Source organism: Sturnus vulgaris, chromosome 5, assembly GCF_052056855.1.
Source record: "Sturnus vulgaris isolate bStuVul1 chromosome 5, bStuVul1.hap1, whole genome shotgun sequence".
Lineage (NCBI taxonomy): Eukaryota > Metazoa > Chordata > Aves > Passeriformes > Sturnidae > Sturnus > Sturnus vulgaris.
The window spans coordinates 21,156,860-21,178,746 of record NC_142247.1 but is presented as its reverse complement, the minus strand read 5'-3'; the positions used below and the strand labels follow the sequence as shown (position 1 = coordinate 21,178,746).

General features: G+C 36.9%; 1 protein-coding gene and 1 long non-coding RNA gene across 7 annotated transcripts in view; both read right to left on the bottom strand.

The window, feature by feature from the left end:
- LRRIQ1 (leucine rich repeats and IQ motif containing 1) overlaps positions 1-21,887 on the bottom strand; it is a 113,188-nt gene that overhangs the window by 1,564 nt on the left and 89,737 nt on the right. For 4 of the 5 annotated variants that reach the window (XM_088165014.1, XM_088165017.1, XM_088165015.1 and 1 more), the window contains one exon: positions 9,991-11,409. The exons of the other annotated variant lie outside the window; for it this stretch is intronic. In XM_088165014.1, coding sequence (XP_088021140.1) covers positions 11,270-11,409 — 140 coding nt within the window. In that variant the 3' untranslated portion in view covers positions 9,991-11,269. Of the gene's footprint in view, positions 1-9,990; positions 11,410-21,887 lie in introns of those variants that run through there. 5 annotated transcript variants of the gene reach the window in all.
- Positions 1,749-5,749, bottom strand: LOC148223578 (uncharacterized). Of its 2 annotated transcripts, XR_015803794.1 has the most exons (4): positions 5,521-5,749; positions 3,761-3,944; positions 3,053-3,084; positions 1,749-2,249 (listed from the first exon to the last, which is right to left on the bottom strand). It is a non-coding gene; the product is annotated as an uncharacterized LOC148223578 (long non-coding RNA). The 2 variants fall into 2 exon arrangements; XR_015803793.1 differs by lacking the exon at positions 5,521-5,749 and having other exon boundaries at positions 3,761-4,836.

Genomic DNA, 21,887 nt, shown 5'->3' with positions numbered 1-21,887 from the left:
GGAAAAAAAAAAGGGGGGGGGGCACGGGGGGAAGTGAGACAGAGACAGGGAGAGAGAGGGAGAGGGGAAAAAATGGAGCTCTGGATGTCTTTTAAATGAAAGACACGTGCAAAGTTTTTGCAGCCTACAATCCTCTTTTATCCCAATAAATGTCCTTCTTTAAAGACAACTATTAAACTCCAGGAAAGCCGAGGACAAGGAGCATCTCCTATGACCATAAACCCCCCAAGGGCTGCCGGCGGCAGCAGGGATCTTTCTAGGGAGGCTGGAGGGAGCGCGGCTGGCTCCGCGGGGATGCGCGTGTCCCGCTGGCGGAAGGAGCCACCGCGGCGAGCAGCCCTCGCTCCCCGCCGAGCTGCTCCGCACCCCGGCAGCCCCTCCACCCTTCCCTCCCGGGAGGATCGGGCCACCCCGGCCGCGGCTGACCCGCGGGGCCGTGGAAGAGCCGGCGTCGTCTGGGGACAGAGCTGGGGACGGGCTGCGGCGTCCTCTGTGCTCTTTGCTCCTGCTTCACTGAGAAAACACGACCCTCCTGCAGCATCTTCCCCCCAGCCGGGACTCCTCTCCCTTATCGCCCCGTCTTTGCGAAGCTCTCCCCGCCGAGATTAGCGCCGACATTTATACATATGAATATATATATATATTTACAATATCTGAGTATTAAATATAGAGCGCGGTATCGACTCTAACCGGGTCTTAAAATCCGTCTTTTCTCAACAGGAAATAATAAATAAATAAATAAAAATCAGAGTGATTCCACATCACTGTTAGCTCCAGGGACCAAATTCTGCTCTCATTTACCTCTGTGCAACTCAGCGGACTTCAAAGGGAAGGAGAGATGTAACCTAGGGGAGAATTGGCGCCACGTATGGCATTCGTTCTCCTTAAAAGCTTGAAAAGAGAAAGCTGACTTCAGCGGACCAAAACCATTTGAGAGGGGTTGGATAGATCCCGGGGGAGAAGGCGGCAAAGAGAAAAAAAATTCTGTGCTGAGGTGAGACAGCTTTGAAAAGCATCTTTCTTCAGGGACCTACTCCCTCTGCCAGGCAGCCCCGTTATTAAGAGCCGCATGCAGATGTGCCGCTGTGTTTCCAGAGATGGAGTATCTCACAAACCTTCTGTGAAAGGGTGTTATGTGTGATGGAGAGACGTTTCGTGACCAGAGGTGGTGTGAAGGAGCTCGCCCCTGCAGTGCATAGGAGCTCCTTGGGGGAAGCCTGTCCACTGGGACGAGCCGGGCGCGCACACGGCGGGATGCTCCGCGGTACCGCTGGGCTCTCCTGCGGGACGGCAGGCTGCCTTACCCCCGCCGTCTTGGCATTCCTTCCCTTCTGACATCAGAAGTTACAGACCAAGCGCAGGAACGAGGATCCCACTTAAATTTCAAACATCTCGCTGCCGAACAGTCAAAGAATTTGGGAAAAGAAATGTAGGGCTGCGGTTCGGACCTCCGCTTCGGGGTCTGCAGCCGCTGCTGCTCGTGATGGCAGTTTCCAGCCGAAACACGGCTACTGCATGTTGAAAGCATCTCCTCACACCCTTGCATTTGTTTAAATAAAGTGAGAACGGCAGCAATACGGGGGATGATCTCCCTTTCAAATGTCCAGGAATCTCTGTTCCCTCCCGTCCCTCCTCCCCATTTCTAATATATATTTTTAACTATGGATGGTAGCACAGAAAGAAGATTTTTACTTTTTAATCTTTTTTACACCAACGCTTCTCTTCCCTCCAGAAGCGTTAAAGCACGAAATTAATTTAAGGATTGAATGGGAGGAAATTCGGGCTACCTGGGACTCGGCTCGGCTAAACGAATTTTGGGGGTACTGTTCAATTCCTTCCACATACGCACACTCCAGTTGTCTGGGAAGATGGAAGGTGAAGCTGTGAAGATAAGCGATGGGTGTTCCAGCGGGAGGGCTGGCCCCGCAGTGAGGGGCGGCTGAGGGATGGTTATAGGGGAAGAAGGGAAGCATATGTTTTCTTGAATGGGATCAAGCACCCCAATAGCCGCCGGGGGGGGAAAGGGGGAGGGTGTGTGAAACACGAAGAGAACTGTCTATCTTGAAAAACAGGTGCTCAGATAGTTCAGTATTTCCACAAGCCTTCTGATTTCTTTGCTGAGGCTTTACCTAGGAGCTCATTTCATGTTCAGACACGGCGATTTTATTGCGTGAGACGGACGTAGGCTCCAGAGAGACCCTCTGAGAAATTAGCCTCTCGGTCACTGCCACTCGGTCCTGGGAACTGACCTGACGTGCGGAAACAAAAATAGGTGTAAAAAGACACTCTGTGACTCTCTCCATATCTCTCTCCCAGTGGAATGTGGCAAATTGCAAGTTACCATCCAAAACCTAGCTTGGCTGAGTAATAATTTTCCAGACATCCTGTTTGTGAGAAGAATCATGTGAAATATTCTTATTGCCAGCAAAAAGAAGTGCATTGCCTCTCAAAGAACACTGAAAGAAGTTGAGTTTTGGAGACTTGGATTTTTTTTTTTTTTTAGTTTCTTTTGGATATGTGAAGCATCACTATTTTAATCCCTGAAAATAAAAATTGTATTTTGGATTTCCGCAGCCAGGCTGCAGAAGGTCCCAATCCAATCCCCCTTTAACGAACTTTCTTCCTAACAGGCAGGTTTTGTTCACCTGAGCAAACACAAATCGGTTCTGGTGTACGTGGACGGCTTTAAGATTTTCCGTTTGGAGAGGAAATGTTTAATTGACACTGTTTGGAGTGACTTTACCAAAAACCTGGGATCCGTAGCTTCAGAGATCAGTGAAAGTGTAGGAGCAAATCGACTACACTTCTACTCGGTAACTTAATGTTAATTCTGCGTGGGCAGCGGACGGGTCTGCTGAGCCCCGCTCCCCTCGTACAGGGAAGGTGGTGTAGTGGTGTCACCTCTCATTAGGCTGGGCCCGAGCCTGGAGCCTTTCCCACTTCCCCAGCCAGGCTCGAGGTTCAGACGCTACCAGGTCTAGTCCACAAAACAGCCCGAACGTAACGACAGCAACCATTTCACGGTTCCTGCAGTTTGGCGCTTTGACAGTACCTCAGCTGTTCGGGAGATGTCCTGTATAACACCTGCACAGACAAAATGAAGATTCCATGTACCTCAAAGGCATAATTAGGGGACAAGCAAGAAATTTGGTGAATGGGGGAGTTACCCCGTTAAGAAGGCAGGATTGCTGTCAGGGCTGGACAAACTTCAGCAGTTTTCCTCTTGCAACAGGTAGAGACGCTTCTTAAACCCTTTTTTGTTTTTTGTTTTTTTAAATTTTTTTTAAACACAGAATTGAATGAGATAATATTTAGTGTGTTGTTTTAATCTTAGCCCCATAGGAAATCTCAGCAGAGATGCTCTATAAAAGCATTAATCTCTTAACTTGATCTAGTTCAAATTATAATGAATCCGACTTACATATGTGTTATAAAAACAAATCTTACATGAATTTAATCTATGCTTTATCAGACTGCTATTGTAGCCCTTTATCAAGTTTAGAAAGGATTTGAAAGTTGGGATGTGGGACTCAAAGCCCCGTGCAGTTTGGTACCACCAGAAAGAAGAGATTAGCTCCTAAAGATGCTTCTCATGTCCGATATACATATTTATTCCGCTCCACTCAACCCTCCCCGCCCCCGCCCGCCACCGCACTTCGGCTAAGAGTAGGATCTGGCTGCTACTCGGGCTGGTGGCTAAGGCAAGCACAGAGCTGCTCTGTGAGCAGCCCGGAGCAGGCGGCTGTCCCCCCGCCCTTACCGGGGACAAAGCTTCTGGCGGCTCCGGCCGAGCCGGGCTCCAGCAGCCGGAGCGGCTCTTCAGAAGCCAAATCTTCTCTCCCACTCCCTCTGCCAAGCTTTCCAACAAATTATAGACATATTCGCAAGGCAAAAGACGAACACCGTTCTTCATATCACAGAAACAGACGCCTTAGAAGAAAAATCTAGAAGTGAAAAAGCGCCTTGTTAGGTTTTTACGGGTGAACAGTTGCTTCTTCTCTCACCCTTACCCCTGGAATTTATTTCCAAGGAGCGGCCCGTCCCCCAAAGGAGCTGATAGCGATTTTTTAGTGAACAATTCTGTCTAAATTACCCCTTTTGCTCTCCCATTGCGAACGGACGCTGGGCTGTAGGGCACTGAGCATTCGCGTACCTATGCAAGGGAGCAAATTAAAAGCAAAGCCTTCCTTTGCAAGTTCCCCAGCCTCCCCTGATGGCAGTTTGATTGGTCCTGGGACAATTCCGAAAATATAAGGGCTACATTACCGGAGCGACCCGAGGCTCTGAATGTATCGAGAGGCCTGGAAAGTATGTGGGGGGCTGCCTTGTCATCTCAGATGAATTGATTTCTTCTAAGGCATGAAATATGGGTCGACATTGTGGTTTCTAAGCACGAAGGTAAAAGAAGGTGTGAGACAGAAGGGGCAGGGTTTAAGAAATAGATCCCTGTTCAAGTTGGAGGTACTAGCAAATGGATGCATTGAGCTGCTTTGACAAGGACTGCCGGTTTTCAAGGCTACCTCGTTTGAAAGAACTCTGGCTTTTTTTTTTTTTTTTTTTTTTTTTTTTTTTTTTTCATTTTTTCTCCCAATGTGATGTGTGCTAGATGCGATTAAAAATGTGTAATTCAGCGATGCTGAAAGTCACAGAGCAATTTTATTCCGGTCTTTCAGCACCGCCTCTGTACAGTCTCAGCCTTATTTTATCATTTGCTGAGAGCTGCCTGTATCTTTTGAAACGCTAGCCTGCATTAAGGAGCATCTATCCCCGAGCCTTTAGACTCTGCCCTTCCTCCCAGAAACGGCTAGATGGATACAAAAAAGAACTTAGTGGTTAACCGATATGCTGCTAATATTTCATCCGCGGGCCCCCTTCTCCTCCTTCCACCCCCCCCCCCCCCCCCCTTTTAAAACTTCAACTCTTGGAAAAACAACATATTTTAAGCTTTCCACACAAATATTGATATTGGCAAATAAAGCCAGCCCCCAGTCTTTGGCAAGAGACAGTCTTCTTTTTGTTTCTACCCAGGGCAATCCAAATTAATCCACTGTATTACAAATTGCCTTGAAATATTTCACTTTTCCTGACGAAACCCATACCCGACATATGTCACCATAAAAGACATTTTTCCTAGCCCGTTTGTGTGCTGGCTCTTTCTAGAGTGTATCAGGCAGCGATGGGCAGCGAGGAGATGGTATGACCCAGCAGGAAATTATCTTATTTCTGTTTGCATTTGTGCTGTGTCAAGGCACAAAATGTTTCCTATTATCAAGTAATCAGGTAAAGTCAGAACTTCGTAAGCCTGAATCTTTGCTTCGCCTCCTGTTCGCAAGGCAAGAAGTGTCCACCAGGTGAAAGCAAGTCCCCCACTTCGACCATTTGCAAGTCACTATAGCCAGCGCATCTCTCCTGAGCAGGGACAACTCCTTCCCACATCGTCCTGGCCGAGGCTCTGAGCTTAATCCGGCACACGGCCAGGCTGCACATTACCTGAAGGGCAACAACTTCCCGAGTCATTACCTTAAATGTGAATGAAAACGGCACAAACGTGAAGGGGCCGTGTAGAATGCAGCTCTTAGCTATTGTTTTTGTTTTGTTTTGTTTGATGTTTTTAAAAAACTTATTTTCGGTCAAATGTCGCATAGAAATCCATGGGGCTGGACCTGCACTGGAGAATGAAGCTGTCGCTGGTGAACTGGAAGCCAGGATCTGTGCCGGCTTCCCGGACACAGCCCCTCGGTGTCGCTCCGGAGCGGGGCTCACGCAGCCTCTGCGAGCTGGCACCGGCCGCAGCCGCACCTCTCACAGAACCTGCAAATTAAAAATTTAACTGCGAGGCAAGAGAAAAAGCCACCAGAAACTGTCACTTCTTGAGACTGCGAGGCTGATATTTTTATTCTCTTGTCGCCTAGCCGTGCTTTTCTAATCCCGCAACAATCCTTCTTTTCTCATATACAGGACAGCACCGTCTAAAGAAAAACTGCTGGAGAAAAACTGCAATTTAATCGCACGAATAGCAACGTATTAGACAAACGAGCCAAGCTTACGGCTGACCAGTGTTCCTGCAATGGATAACCTCTCAAATCTCTCCTACCCGGTAATGGTGACAAACCCCACAGTATTTGGACAGGACAGCTCTCATCTCATGATCGGAATGTAGCCTGAATATACAGCCCATTTTATTTGTGTATTTTTTTTTTTTTTTTCAGATCAGGGTTCACAAACACAGAAAACTGTGCCGATTTGAAATAGAGGTATTTATCCTTTATTAGAATTTAACTAAAAAAAGCTGTCTTCCATCTCAGGATATATGTGGAACACCTTGGCTGTGGCTCAACTACTTGGTGGCGCTTATTTGCATTCAACATTGAAGTACTGCCTAGCAAAGAAAAATGTACTAACCTCTGTTTTCTTTGTATAAGCGTAATTTAACAAATGAATAAGTTAGGAATTAAGAAGACCCAACCCTTAGCTATTAACCAAGTGTTCTTTATCACTTATTAACTTTGTGAAATCGGCATTTGTTGTTACTCACACAAAATGCTCTTACCTGCTTTATTGTTAAAGAGCTTTCAATTGCATCTCAGTCAGAAGCAATTTTACATCTTCCTAGGTATTTGGCTTATTTAATGTCATGTTAAAAAAAAAAAGCCCTATATAAGTAGCAATCTTTCATCTAAGAAAAGGTTACTAACTCCAAACAAATCTAACATTCAAATGAAGAGCAAAGGAGGAAAAAATGGTAGTCCTTTGCAGCTACTTAGGTATTAACCTGTCTTGTCCGAATCTGTCACCAAAATAACAGAGGAAGTGCTCATAAAAGACAATCCACTTGTCTAAATGACCTGTAAATAACAGTGCAGCTCATAATGACATTAATTTACAGTCTTTGTAAGGATGGTCAGTCTGGGGAAGTTAGACAATAAAAATCTCTTTGGAAATCCAGTTCCTGTTCATTAGGCATCATGGAACTTCATTAACATCTCTCCAATAGGTATTTTATTGCTAACAAACTTTCAGCACAACTTGGTACCAGAAGGCACGAGAAAGTGCCTTCAGCATGTAGCCAAGGGCATGTGGTCAGCATTTTTCTGTCCATCATCTACCTTGAAAACCAGGAGAGAAGCTCTCCACAATACCCAACCCTACTTTATGTGTACTGTTACTTGCAGGCCATACCTGTCTCCTTCCCTACACTTAGCATATTTTTCTGACTTCGTATGAAAAGAAATGTATCCCATTCCTATTTAACCTCACCGACATCCGTGACCAGTTGACATCTCAATCTCATATCTATACAGATGTATGAAAGTGTATATGAATGTATAGATATACAGACTGACACAAACACAACTGTTTCACAACTGCTATAACAGTTAATTTTTTTCACTTATGACTGTAGAAAGAAATAAAACATTAAAACCCCAAGTTGCTGAGGGTTGGTTTTTTTGGTTGTTTTTTTTCTCCAGCTAGTAGAGCTAAGTACAAACTGCTTGGAACTCAGATGTAACATCATGCAATTCAATCTTTTATAATTTAATTAAGAGTTCTATTCCTGCTTTTTTGGGGCCATGTGGTAATAGCTACTTTTCATATGTGTTTTTCTGACAAAAGAAAAGCATATTAAGATTGCACAGTATCCCAGAATATTAGTCTGGCTTCCATGAATGCTAATGGAAGGAATTTCAGTATGTATCAAGGAAAGACTGCACCTTCATAAACACACATTGCTGTTATCATGAGAATCCGAATTTAACATCAAAGAGATATTAATGCAATATATTCCTCGTGGTACTTTTAACAACTGTAATGGAAGACCAAGAGAAAGTTTTGCAACCATATGTCTGAGGCCAGATTTGGATGTTACCTGTGGCAAATTTTTTAAAAATGTAAACACTATATACAGTGGACACGCCTTTAATAAATGTATGTTCAAATAATAGGATTATTAATGATTAAAGATAATGATTTACTGAGTCAAAATGTAACACCAACTCACCCTGCATCAAAGCAATGTCTATGCTATACATTAACACGTCTTTGTGTCTTAACATGAAATGTCTTTGAGCAATTATCTTTTGAGTCAGCATGGGTAATGTGTCTGAAGTAGGTAAATCTGCCCTTTATTCAGAGAAAAATATTTCCTCACAGACCTTTGTCATTCAAGTGTGGGTGATCTGACATTAGCACCTCGTTAACATGCAGACTATGCCTTTTGGGGAGATTTTTTTTTTTTCCCCCTGCTGCTGCAGGTGTTTTTCCTGGTGTCCCGATTGAAACAACAGAGGGTTTAAGGAACTGCTGAGCACACCTTCAGATAAGTAGCACAGGAAAAGACAGTCCAGGGAGACAGTTCAGGAGAGCTTGTAGGAAGCTCACAATCTGCTTTGGTGAGTACAATCCATGCACCTTGTTGTTTTCTTCTTTGTTTCAAATTAATGCTTGTCGAGTCTCAAGCTTCATACATATAAGGAAGATTTTTTTTTTTTTAAAAGAGCTCATACATACGAAGTCCCTCCTCCTTCATGTTACAGGATCTTCCAGGAACAGAAAAAAAGGATAGAGGAGATGATCCTAGCTAGTCTGGGAGAAGTCTGAAGCACTGCAAAGGTAGCAGCGCATCCAGGAATGCAGTTTCACAGCCGCTTCAACATCAGACCTAACTGACAGAGAAGCTCAGAGAAGCTTACTTTTAAGTATATGTTCTTGTCCGAAATGGGAATTACTGCATCAGGGGGCAGGTGTGGAAGGGACAAAGAAAAGCGGGGGGGGGTAGAAGGAAAAAAAAAAAGGAAAATAAAGAACTAAAAGAAAATCCCCAAACGACACAAAAACCCCCCCATAAAACTGCTTGCAGAGTAGGGCTTGAAAAATTAATTTTGTAAATACTCACCACGTGTATCATCTGTGTTACCTCTGACCTTACATACTCTAAGATGTGACTGAACACCAAGGCATGCTGGTTGCTTCATCTTACCTCTGAATGTCTGACTGCAATAAAAATCTTTCTACTAGCTTGAACAGAAGTTGCATCTTGCACGTTTTCCTGTATTTGGTCAGATATACTTTTTTTTTTAACACTGCAATTCTGAGAAAAATGTGTTGGATACAATAAGACCTCATCTTATTACACATTGCAATGTTATGCAATGAAAACAGCAACATGTTTTGGCATACTTTATACCTTAATTTATGTATATATTACTTAACTTATGCAGAGTAAGCATATTATGAATCTAAAAGGCTTGTCAGTGAATATTGTCACTCTAATTCACAATTTAGCAAACTGTATATTAAAAAACTACCATTTATCTTTGCAAAATAAAAGGCCTTAAAAATGTTGCCAGACCATTTTATTTAGGCTGGAAGATATTTCTCATTCGGAAACACCCTGAAAACAAAGAGATTAGGTATGATAATTTTTATACAACAGATTTTTTTTTTATATAGATGTAGATACAGATGATATAGAAAGAAGCATAAAATCTGAAATATCCCTTATTTACAGCTTTGGTGATGTGCGGTGTATTATGGTTACTCTAGACAAATAGAGGGGACAACCTACAAGAAGGGTTAGTCTATGAAGCTCTTGATTTTGTATTTTGATTTCCAGTTAATACCTGCAACAGTGGCTACACACACTGCCAGTTGTTGCAGCAGACATTCTGAAATAATGAAGTTTTTCCTACAAAACTTTTAACCTTGATGTTAAAAGCAAAATCAGAAAGGGCCAGTATTTGTCGGTGACATTTAAAAGTCATTATATTGCAGATCCTGAAATCAACCTGAACACTAACTTCATACATTTGGAAACTAACTAGGTAAGATAAACATCTACTGACATTTTATGCCCTGTTGACAACCATAGCATTTATGTAGTCAGGTTAAGCAACCTGACCATAATTCCCCAGAAAGGCAAAGAAATCTTTCCTGAAATAGGGTGCAATATGACTTTTCTATAGCAAAGTGATAATGAAAACAAGACAGTGGTTCAAACAAGAAAAATTATTTACTAGAGGTTTTCCATGAGATCAGCCATCTTTTTATCTGAAAATTAATGCAAGTATTTACAAAAATGAAGATAAATGTTTCTAACCCATAGTTAGATATGTATGTTAGCATAAAAAATAGGTTACAAATAACATCACATATTAATTTAAGTACATTTTTAAAACAGCCACAATGCAAGAATTTATGTTCTTTACTGACTGAAGTTTCAAGTCCCATTACCCTCTCCATCTCTTTGTCCATCTATAGGGGGTTGCAGTTTACAAAATCAGACAAGGAAATACTAAAGGCAGCCCTTTTTTATATCAAATTAACAACTTACACCCTCAAAGTGGAAGACATTAAAATAATATTAGGCTTTGAAATCAAGGACCATTTTCTGCCCTGTATGCTGATGGACAAAGCATTGACTAGAAGTAATGAGTTATATACCCATGAACAGTTGAAACAGCATTTCTTTTTTTCTAGATTTCCTTGCACCACAAAGCATTTACACATGGGTTTGAAGGAGCCTGTCTATGTGAAAAAATTGAGTTAACAATGACATATAGATCTAATTTTACATTATCCCAGAACAAAATGAGAAACTTTTCTTTTTTTTTTTTTTTCCTTTTCTAAAATCCTGTCGGAAACAGAAGTATAAAAAAAGTATAAAATCATAACAGGTTGCTTTATCATATTATGACAATAATTTATGATGAAAGATCTAGAGGACTACTCATATTTCTAATAAAAGAAAAGTGCATGATCATCATTTGTAAAATATTCTAAACAGACTTCTCTAAGAATTGCATTGCTGGCTGCTACAGTGCACAACACAGTTTGCAAGCATATATTATATTTCGTGAGAAAACGAGAATTTACTGTTTCAGTATGTGACATACATCACATGAACATGAACCCTTATTGCATTTGGCCTTCTCATACAGTTCTTATAAGAAAGCCTAAACTTAGTCACTGCTCAACAAACCTTGTACAGTTAATCAGTTCTGTCTTATATACCACATGAACATTTAAGCAATTGAAAACACAAACTATGATAACTGACTGACAGGTATAAAATACTTTGACCAAAAAAATCCCACAAAACCCAAACCACTGTAACCATGTATAATAAAATAAGTCAAAAGTAGTTAGCTGAAACTGGTTTATTGGTAATAAATGAAAATCCAACAATTGATATTCAGAAACTTAAAAAGAAACAGCTCTCCATATCCTCTCTGTGTTTGATTAAATCAACTAGTTAAGGTATCTCCAATATTCAGCTAATATTTTTAAGCTTTTGCCTTTTTTTGCCTGCTCCCCATCCTCCACTTAGCTGCACTGGATGGTCTCGAAATGATATCCGTTCTCTATGAGATGGACCCAAATACGATTTTTCTGGAGTAGAAATATTATTTTCTAAACAACAAAACAGACACAAAATTAAAAAACAACCAACCAACCAAAACTCCCCTAAATTTCATTGTACCATATTATTTTCAATACAATAATATTTCTAGGTCTAATCTGACAACACACAATTTTTATAGTTATGTACGGCTCAGTGTTTAAAAGTAATACAAGTATTTTCACAAGGCAGTACTTAAAAAATAAACTCCTTATCCAAAAAGATGGTAAAATTACTAAACAAAATTATCATATTTTTAGAAGTGCCATTATCTGTCCATTTTGAACTTAAACATTTACAGAGATACTCAGTGCTTTTGATACAGAAACCCATCCTTCAAGTGGATGAAGAACTAGTTCAGAAGACATATCTAATTAACAGGTTTTTGTGGTTATATTAGACCAAATAAAAAAGAGATTTCTTTTGTTCAAAGCTCAGAAATACTTAAACTTAGATGCTGGATGGTGCCATAGAAAAACTTAAGAACACATGTGAATATGTGAAACAATCACTTTCAGTGTCTTGCATACAGATGCTTTAGTAATTTAGGCAATAGTTTCTAAAAAACTCTTCCGACCATTATTTAAACAAAATAACCAATAGGCATGACCAAATATCTATTTCACATAAATGAACACTTTACACCTGATAATATCTTTCTTTGGCATCTGCAAGAAAGAAAATATCAGTGGAAAGCAACCCAAACTTTGTAAGAGAATGATATGATGATATGATGTTCACAATACAGCAGTTCATGTCTATGAGTATATATTTATTTATCTTTATCTTTATCTTTATCTTTATCTTTATCTTTATCTTTATCTTTATCTTTATCTTTAATTAGCATGCTAGCTTATAAAAAAACATATTTTATGAACAACTTTTTGCCACTTACCAAAGGAAAATATTATTAGCTTCACAGTTTCAGTATTTTCTGATATTTTAAAATTTTAGTACTTCTCAATAGAAATATTAAATTTCCACAATACATAGTGACAGAAAAGTAGAACATCATTCTATGTACCAATATATAAAACATAGCTATAAATTTTAAAGACTTTTTTCTTTTTTTTCTGTAGGATGCTTTCCTGTAGCCTGCTAGATCTAAATGTCAGGAGGCTTTCCCAGCCCACAGTTCCCTTTCTTATGAATTCTTAAATTATTGCAAATGCATCTTACTAAACAGTTCTCTCTTTTGGCAACAAAGAGCTTTCAAGTATTTTTAACATTACCTCTATTCATCCTCTCATGGGTCTACGGATGTAGTAAATTGTTTCTTTTAAAAAATATATAATTTAATCTAGATGTATCTCCTAAAGATTTAAAACTCTGTTATTTTGCCTTTACAGCACTCCCAGTTTCCTTGCCTTTGGATTATTTTATTTAACACCTCAAATGGTAGCAGATCTCTTAGTACAGAAAGGCTTTTGTTAAAGAGCAAAGAAAATATTTAATCAAGCTGTAAACTTTCCACTAATTATTTTGCCTGGGAACCATAACATGTTCATTGAAGACTGAAATCCTCAAATTAATAAATTAAGTGGTTAACTAGTGAAACTACAAAATAAATCTAACATGGTAATAATACTTTTTAAATTGCATGCCTTTAATTTAAGGAATTATTTTATGAAATTGAAAACATCGTTAAACAACAAAAATAATTAAGTCTGGAATTTTTTTGTTAAAATAAAACCAAAAAGGAAATAGCTATTGCACATTTAAAGTGGAAAACCAATTTGGAGCTAACATGTTTTTTCTATGCACTCATCTTCAACATGGTATCCACAATATAGGTAAACAAGACATACCATTTTTCTTCCTATATTTTGACAAAAAATACATTTTATTACATTATTTTAAAAAGATAATAAAAACAGATGCTAGAAAGAGCCTATCAATAATGAATTTGAAAACTAATCTAGTAATGATAGAATCAATATAGTAAGACAGTCAGTCAACCTAATCCTAACTGCCTGATCTGAATTATTTCTGGTCTAACCTCACTTGTTTATGAACCTGTGTGCACTGCTAAATAGTATTTTCATGATGGATTTCAGTAATCTGTACATGTAGGGTTTTTGCCTCTTCACATGTAATTATATATAATGTATTGGAAGGAATATATTGTCCTTACATGAGTATGAAATACGTGGTATTATTCCATTAAAAAATCCCAAAGACCTGCTGTATGCAGGTTTAACAAATCAGAGGCTCTCCCAAGGTCCAATAGTCATGGGTCTCTTTTAATCTAGTCTCATTAGACTTTTTAGCATCTGCTTTAAACTTTATTATACAATTGTGAACTAGACAAACTGAATTGAAGCACAGACTAACTGCATTCTTTCTTTCCACCCTTTACACAGTTCTCAGCACTATTCAGCCAAGGAAAATAAAGTCATTGTAGAGAATGATCAACTAATTTGGAATGAAATATCTACACAGGGATTTGTTGTAAATCACTGCAAATCATTCCCTTCGTATGTCCCATATTTCCATTTTTGAAATGGGTATAATTATGTTTGCACTTCTGATAAAGCACTTTGCTATCTACTAAATAGTACTAAGAGATTGGTATTATTATCAAGGCTACTGTTCCAGTTATTGGTCTTACTGGAGTGCTGAAAGACAGAGCTGGCACGGAAAACCAATGGCCCATCTCCTGTAGAACAATTCTCAAGGACAGATAAATTACACCAGCATAGTGCAGTTTGCTTACTCCTGTTCAGATCACAGCTATTTCTCAGATGTTACATCAGTGGCTATTGCAACTGCTAGTGGCTTTAATATCATTTATGGTTAACAAATTGTGTCCTAAAGCAAAGAAACATCATTTATAATGAAGGTATTAGTCAAATATAAGAAAGCGTTTTGCTGCAGTTCTTTCTCCTAGAGTTTAATGCAAGATCAAACAGAAAGATTAATGAAAACATAAGAATGGAAACACATTCATGAAGGTTGGAAAGGACCTCTAAGATAATGGAGTCCAACCATTAACTCAACACTGCCAAGTCCACCACTAAACTATGCCTCTAAGCATCACATCCACATATTTTTTGAACATTTTCAGGGATGGTGATCCCACCACTTCTCTGGTCAGCCTATTCTAATGCTTGACCACCGCTTCTGTGAAAAAATTTTTCCTAATATCTAATCCAAAAATGATAATCCAATAATGAATGGAATGCATTGCAAATATAGGACTTACCTGATTGATCATACATATGCCTACAAATTAATATGCTTACTTTTACTTCATGTCTTTTGCTATTCCAGTGAAAATCTAGGTATGAGTATTTCACATGTGCTCAAGAAAGAGCAGCTTTGCACTTAAGTGTAAAGTAAGCAACTAGGTAGAATCTTGCAAGAATTAAAAAGAAAATTGCATATAAACAAGAAAACCTCAGTGACTTTGCCGTCCATACCTGTGTTTATAACAGATTTTCTGATTCTGATTTTCAAACAGTCAATTTTTTTCTTCAGAAATATTCAATAAAGACACGTCAATTAGGAAATGGTTAGAATTTTGTCAAAATCAAGGGAATGAGAGAAGATAAGAGAGTCTGGTAAGGGATGACAATGGCACTTTGAATTAATAGATTGAACCTAGAAATGTTCCTTAAAAACACAGTATTGTTAAAAAAAAAGCCACAAACCAAAAAACAGCCTCAACTTTGCAAAAACCTGCAAAACATATTAAAATGAATCCTTTTTAGATATTTTTTCTTATATTTATTCATTTGTGCTTTCTTTTGAGGGACATTACGTATTTCTCTTGCAGCATTACTAAAGATGTAAACAGCTTTTATGGCATACTTGGATTTGCAATATCTCCATTTCCCCCTAAACTGCAATGTGTCCTGCAAATGAATGGTTCACATACTAGCATATGAGTAATCAAATTACTACTATCATAATTTCTTAATTGCTAAAATAAAGGTGACATTTACTGTCATATTTTGCTATAAAGAGGCATATATTTCATTAATATGCATACGTACATAGGTATGCACATGTTAATTTGTGATTTATGAATAATTGTAAGCATAATCACAACACTTTTATTTTATATTATGTTCCTTAAGTGTATTAGTAGTGGGCCTTGATGAAAGACAACAACAGAAAGATTCATACTGTTTCAAGATATTTAGTATCTTTACTAAATAGAATTAGGTATATATTAAATGTAAACTAACATGTTTACTAAACATAAATTAGAACAATTACATTGTGTTTACTATATACAGTACTGATACTTTTGACAACTATTATTATTATTACCATTACTTGTACTAGAATTTATGAACCTGGCAAGTATATTAAGTATAATTTAACGTGGTACATGGTTATGTTAATACCCACTGATGTGGGAACAAATCTTAGCCAAGAAAAGCAATTTAATTTCTCCTATACTAAAGCAGGCTCTAACATTTATTTACTGTACATTTATTTACTTGTAACAATTTAATATATGAAGCTCCAGTACAGTCTGAGAGACTTTCAGATGCCGGTATATATAAAAAAATATTTTGAGTATGTGCTGAAAGCTTGTCTTGGGGTAATGTCACATGCTCCTATTTCTAAGCAGTCACTTTTTGGTTGTTTAATCTGTTTTCTGCTATCCATTTGTTCTGGTCTTTTTTTTGTTAAAGCCTGAGTCTTTTAACAAATGTCAAGGTTTACATATCCACTGTTTTGATAAGTAATGCAATATGTAAAATGCTTTGAATTAAATTCTTGGTGTCCAAGAAGAAAAGCTTTGTTAAAAAGGTTATGATAGAAATTTTATGATGCATAGTAGACGTCATAGGACATTTATCGACCCACCTAACATTGTGTGTCTGGAGATATAATTTATTCCAAAGTCCTTACCATATTGTATTACTTAAAAGCAAATACAGCATAAGAAGGCATGGAGAAAAAAACCTCAACATTTTAATGAAAGTGACCAGAACGAATCCTTAGCAGCAAAGCATTTACATCAATTTAAGCTCTGGAAAGAAGGTAGGTTCAGCAGGTCTGTGAAAAAGGCAAATCCTACAGTATCAGACAAGTTAACTTTTTAATAATGTTACTTATGGTTATCTTGAATTTGTTTTTTTTTTTTTTTGTAGTTGCATTGTTTGCATAACAATATTTATTGTGCTGCAGTTTTACATTATATTTTTAAATTTCAGAATTTTATTCAAATAGCATTAAAAAGTCTGGAGATCAATTTACATGAAACACCACATGATATGTATCTCCTTTTTATATTGAAATGTGAAGAAAGAATATATTCATTATTTTTTTTTAAGTAAATGGTGAATTTTGTTTTTAAATCTGCATGACGTCATGTTGGTAGGACTAGACGCTAGATCTAAAATTTTATAGAAACAATGAACATAAATGTCTTTGTTTATCAAACATTGGATGCTCTTCTAACTAGATCATGCTGACAATTACATACCTGAATAATCTGAGCTCTAAAATGACTCAGTCACATGGAGTTGAAAGAGATAACCATTTACAAGAATATATTATAAACATTTATTAGTTACCATTCCACACAGTTAAAATAAACATAATAAACATAGTGCTCCAAATACATTCCTGTAAAATACAACTCTTTTCTAACTACAGAAAAGACTTTCAGCACCACTTATTATTAAAGCTCAATATTTATTTTGTTTTTCAGCTCCTTATCTATTTCCCCAATTTTGACCATTTAAGATGAAACTGAGTGTCTGCCTGAAATTTTCTGAAAGGCTGGTCACTTCTAAAAAAATATGTAAAATATTTACGTTGCACTTTGCAGAGGAGACCTGAAATCTACCGAATAACAGAGCCTTCATTTTAGGATATGTCCAAATTTGGATCAAGTATATATGAATTGAAGTTTTTCCATGATCAGAGAAGGAATTGATCTTTTGGGCTATATTCACTAAAATACCAGTCAGTATGAAAACATGCTTTACCATGATATTACATGGAGCTAAGCAAGGCTATTCCTAAAGATAATGTTGAAGATCATGTTAAGTCAGGGAACTTAAAAGCCTGCTCGTTTCATGCTGTCTGTGGCAGATGGAGAATAGCTACAGGAACCATGAAGAGGGTAAGAATCAAAACTCCTACAGGCAAACAACTGAGAGAAGAGGCAAAGGGCTGCAACTAAAATCCAAGAGAGAAATGAGACTGACTCAGAATGAAGGTGAGAGAAACGAAAGGTAGCTTGGTAAACAATGCCCTAGCACAGCTGGCACAAGAGACAAGAATGACTTGTCAAAGTCCCTGACACAGAGCAGGGAAAAAGAAAACTGTGAATTGGAAAAGAGGAACTTTGAAAAAATAAAGAAGATGGATAACAGGGCACTAGATGGTTCCTAAATCTCAGAATTAACTTAAGTAAAAAGAAGTGGAAATACAGGTAATAATAAGAAAGAACACAAAGAATAAATACATTAAGAGACTGGACTCAAGATCTGCCTAAACAGTACACTAAACCAGCCATATTTGGAGGAGGTCTAAACTAGAAGATAATGAATATTGTCAGGAATAATCTGGACTCAAAAAGAAATAGTGAGAGGAAAAAGTTAATCATATCAGGATCTGTAGATAGAACAGAAAACCTGATGGTGTATGTGGGGAGGAAGAGTGGATGGGAGAGGAAGCTTATGATGCGATAAATTGGAGGACTGAAACAAGAACCATTCATAGTAAAAGAAAGGATTATGGAACACAGGTGTGGTAAAAAGAGCAATGAAAAAGAGACAAACTAGAAGGAAAAAAACTAAGGAAAGAAAGAGTGCCTTGGGAAAGAAAATCTTATAGACACATCTTTACCATCCAGTGCAACAATGTGAAGTAGCCCAACATAAATTACTGGACTTTTCAGTGCATTGACTTGAGAAATATTTTTGAATCTACTTAACAAAGATCCCACAGCAAAGGAAACATAAAACTGTTATTATTGACTCAAATCATAACACATAAATCCTTATCGTTGGTCTAATGGTTCCATGGTTCTAAGTGGATATCAAAGTGACCTACAAGCCAATGGAATTTTTTTTAAGCTGTTTTTTCTTCAAAAAAATCCACACTGAAGAACTCTCAAACCCTAGTAGAAGAGAATGAGGCCGTAAAATTAAGCACTTAAAACTTAGAATAAGCCTCTGTATATCTCTTTTTGAATTATTTTCGTAATTGGAAACACAGATGATGAAATTACATGAGATCATGTATCATTTTTTTTCTCCCTAGCCTGTTAAATTCAATGAAAGCAAATTCTACATGTCTTTTAAAATATGCATTTAGGTAGTTTTTTTTAATATGCAACCTCAAAGTGAATTAAGCAGCATCTTGTAAGATGTCATTCTGTAGTCTGTTAAAAAAGATTAGGTATATGTTGTTTGATAGCTAACCAATACATAGAAAAATATGTATGTATGGAAGAAATATATATACAAGAAACTTCTCGGTAAAATATGAGCAAATTCACAGAGAGCTTAAAAATTAGATGCTTACTACACAGAGAGAGTTTACAAATCCTAAATGAAAGACAGCAGTCCTTGAACTGGCATATACAGACAATAGTGATGCTAAGAACAAAGGAACAGGAAAGCAGGAATTTTTTGAAGTGAAGCTGCACCATACACTGCTTATAACAAAGTTGAAAGATTTCTTACAGCTCTCATTCTGAAAGAAAGGGAGGCAAAGAAAATCAAGGTGTGGGTTCTGTCAAGAGCAAAAAGAATTGAGTAAGAATTAGAAAGAAGGTGAAATAAAAGTTACCGTGTCTTTTTCTCATTTGGAAGACTTTTCACTGTAAGAAAGGCATAATTAAAGTTAATTTATTTTCACTGACTAGCAGAATAAGTTTGAATTCACTGGATAACTAAAACCGATAAATGTTTTTTCATACACTAAATGGGTCTGTTTTTTAAACTAAGGGTAATAAAGGAATTACAAGGCTCAAGTTCTAATTTATTCAATTTTTTTTCCTGGAAAGTAATTTTACCCATATCAAAGGCTTCCTGAAAAGCTAGAATTCGGGGAAGAGAAGAATTAAGAATTCTGGGCAATATTTTAAATAAGAGTTAGAGGCACAGCTCCCATTGCATTTCACTTTCAAATTTTGGTCAGAAGATTGCAGTTCCTAAGGCAAACATAATGAAAATAAAGTCTAAATTTGCAGAGAAAAGAAAACCACAAAACTGTGATGGCAGTTAGACAATGTGAATGTACAGGAGACTTATCTATATGTCCAACACTGGTTGGCCAGAAACAGATTAAGATGATAGAAGGTTGTTGATTGTAATAGCCTCCAAACAAATTGGATATTAGGATATACAAAACACTTACTACTTACTTACACAAACCTACTTTCTAGGTAGGTACAAAAAATGCGTAACTTCTAACTCTTGAAAAATATTTCTATGCTTATCCTGCAACTACTAGTTGCTGACTACTAGTGACTACTAGTACTAGTGTTCAGGAAAGTATTAAAACAAAAAATACAACCAGAAATTTACACCAATATTTTATGGAGATAATAAAAATTTTAAAGAATGGTTAGATTCCCCTGCCCCCCAACCAGCCCCACCCAAAAACCTAACCTCGAGAAATAGAAAAGAAAAAATAGTTACTAGTGAGCATAAAGCAATAACTATGAAGGAATATTATATTGTTCTAGAACATAATATAAATATGTTCTTAGATCATAATGTATTAGCCATTAACAGCAGCAAAGTCCTAAATTAGTCAGATAACTATTCACTCCAGCTGAACACTGGCTACTCTTTCTTTAGGTTATACAATTTTTAAAAACATTTGGTCAATTTAATGAACAGTTAGGTTTCCCTTTGAACATGTAACAGGGAAGCAAATCAAATAGTTTTAAGTAAACAAATGCTTTCCTTAAACTGAGATATACTATGTTAAAAGCATTCCTTTTATTACTTAATTAATTTAGCTTTGTCAAGGAACAGAATTAAGTTAGTTTAGGATTAATCTACACCATCCAAATTTTCAGAAAAAAAAGAGGAAATTTGCCTTTTATAAAAACTTAAAATTGTTTAATCCAGAATTCAAAGAGCCTGCCTTTGGAAAAAAAAGGTCTATAGAAAGAACATGAAAGTTGGGAAGTTCACAAAAAAATATTTCTTAAAATCTTGACTTAGCCTTTCTAGAATCCCCTGTGAATTAGAAGACAATAACTTTGAAGTGTTGTATGTCCTGTCTTAACAAAGATAATGAATACATTAATATTATTAATATAATTAATATATTTCCCTATATATAAAAAGTATTTTATGTCAGTATCACATGAATTTGAGAGGGTTTTTTAAATAAATATATTTAAGAATCCATTGTTTTGTATTTCTAGACATTAATTTTCAGCCTGTAAGATCTCAATGATTTATTGATACAATTCCTAAATTACAAGTTTATACAAGGCACAACTATGAATGCTGGAAAGTGAACTCAGTAAGATTTTATTAATCAAAGCTTGTCAAATCATTGAGGTTGAGATCACCTGAAAAAATTGTACAAGAACTTGATTTAAGAATTTATTGAAAAGACAGCACCTCTAAGGTCACAGCATCTTTATAATACCCTGTAATACAACTGCAGGTTAACTCAAAGGGAATACACCTACTAAATCACTGAAATATTTCCTAGGCATCTTCATTTAATATCTCAGAAGGCAAACCAAGAGAGACTATAGAACAAGAAAGCATTTTATAACAAATACATTCTCAGTAAAGGAAAATGTATAATGTTTTCAGATTAAAAACATCATGGGGCTAATGATTTATTCTGATAATTGAAAAGCAAGAGTCTTTGGCAAACAGAAATAATGTAATGAACATGTTTCTATGCTGCATATGAACTGTACAAAGGTGACAGTAATGTTTGGTTTTATATATCATAAGTGAAACAATTGAATGTATCATCGTTTAATTTCTTAAATCCATGATGATAAAATTTATATAGACATATATGCAGAAATAAATTTAAAAAGACATAAGACCTGGGCTATTTTTCCCTTAGTTCCTGGACTACCAAAATAAGAATGGATACATAGGTATGGTGCAGCAGATGTGTATTTTTTGAAAGTATACCTATATTAGCAAATATTGTAAACTCTCTCTCTCTCTACCCCCTCCCCTCCTTTTCTAAGATGGCAGTCACAAAGACAGAATTATGTTCTTTCTCCATTAGTACAATCAATTCAGACTGTGATGATAAATTTTAAGTAATCTAATTTTAGGAATGCAAATCAAATTGATAAACACAAATACATTGGGTAACTAGTATTTTTTACTTGAGGGGAAGTAATGTAAATAAATCCTTATTCTAAAGCCTTTACAAAGTATGTCAGAAAAACAGAGATTTCAAGTATTTTTACATGTTTTTCTTGACTTTTAATTTTTTTATTGAAAGTGGAAATTTAGCATATATGAAAACATAATCAAAAAGTAAATCCAGCAATTTATATATCTATAAATCA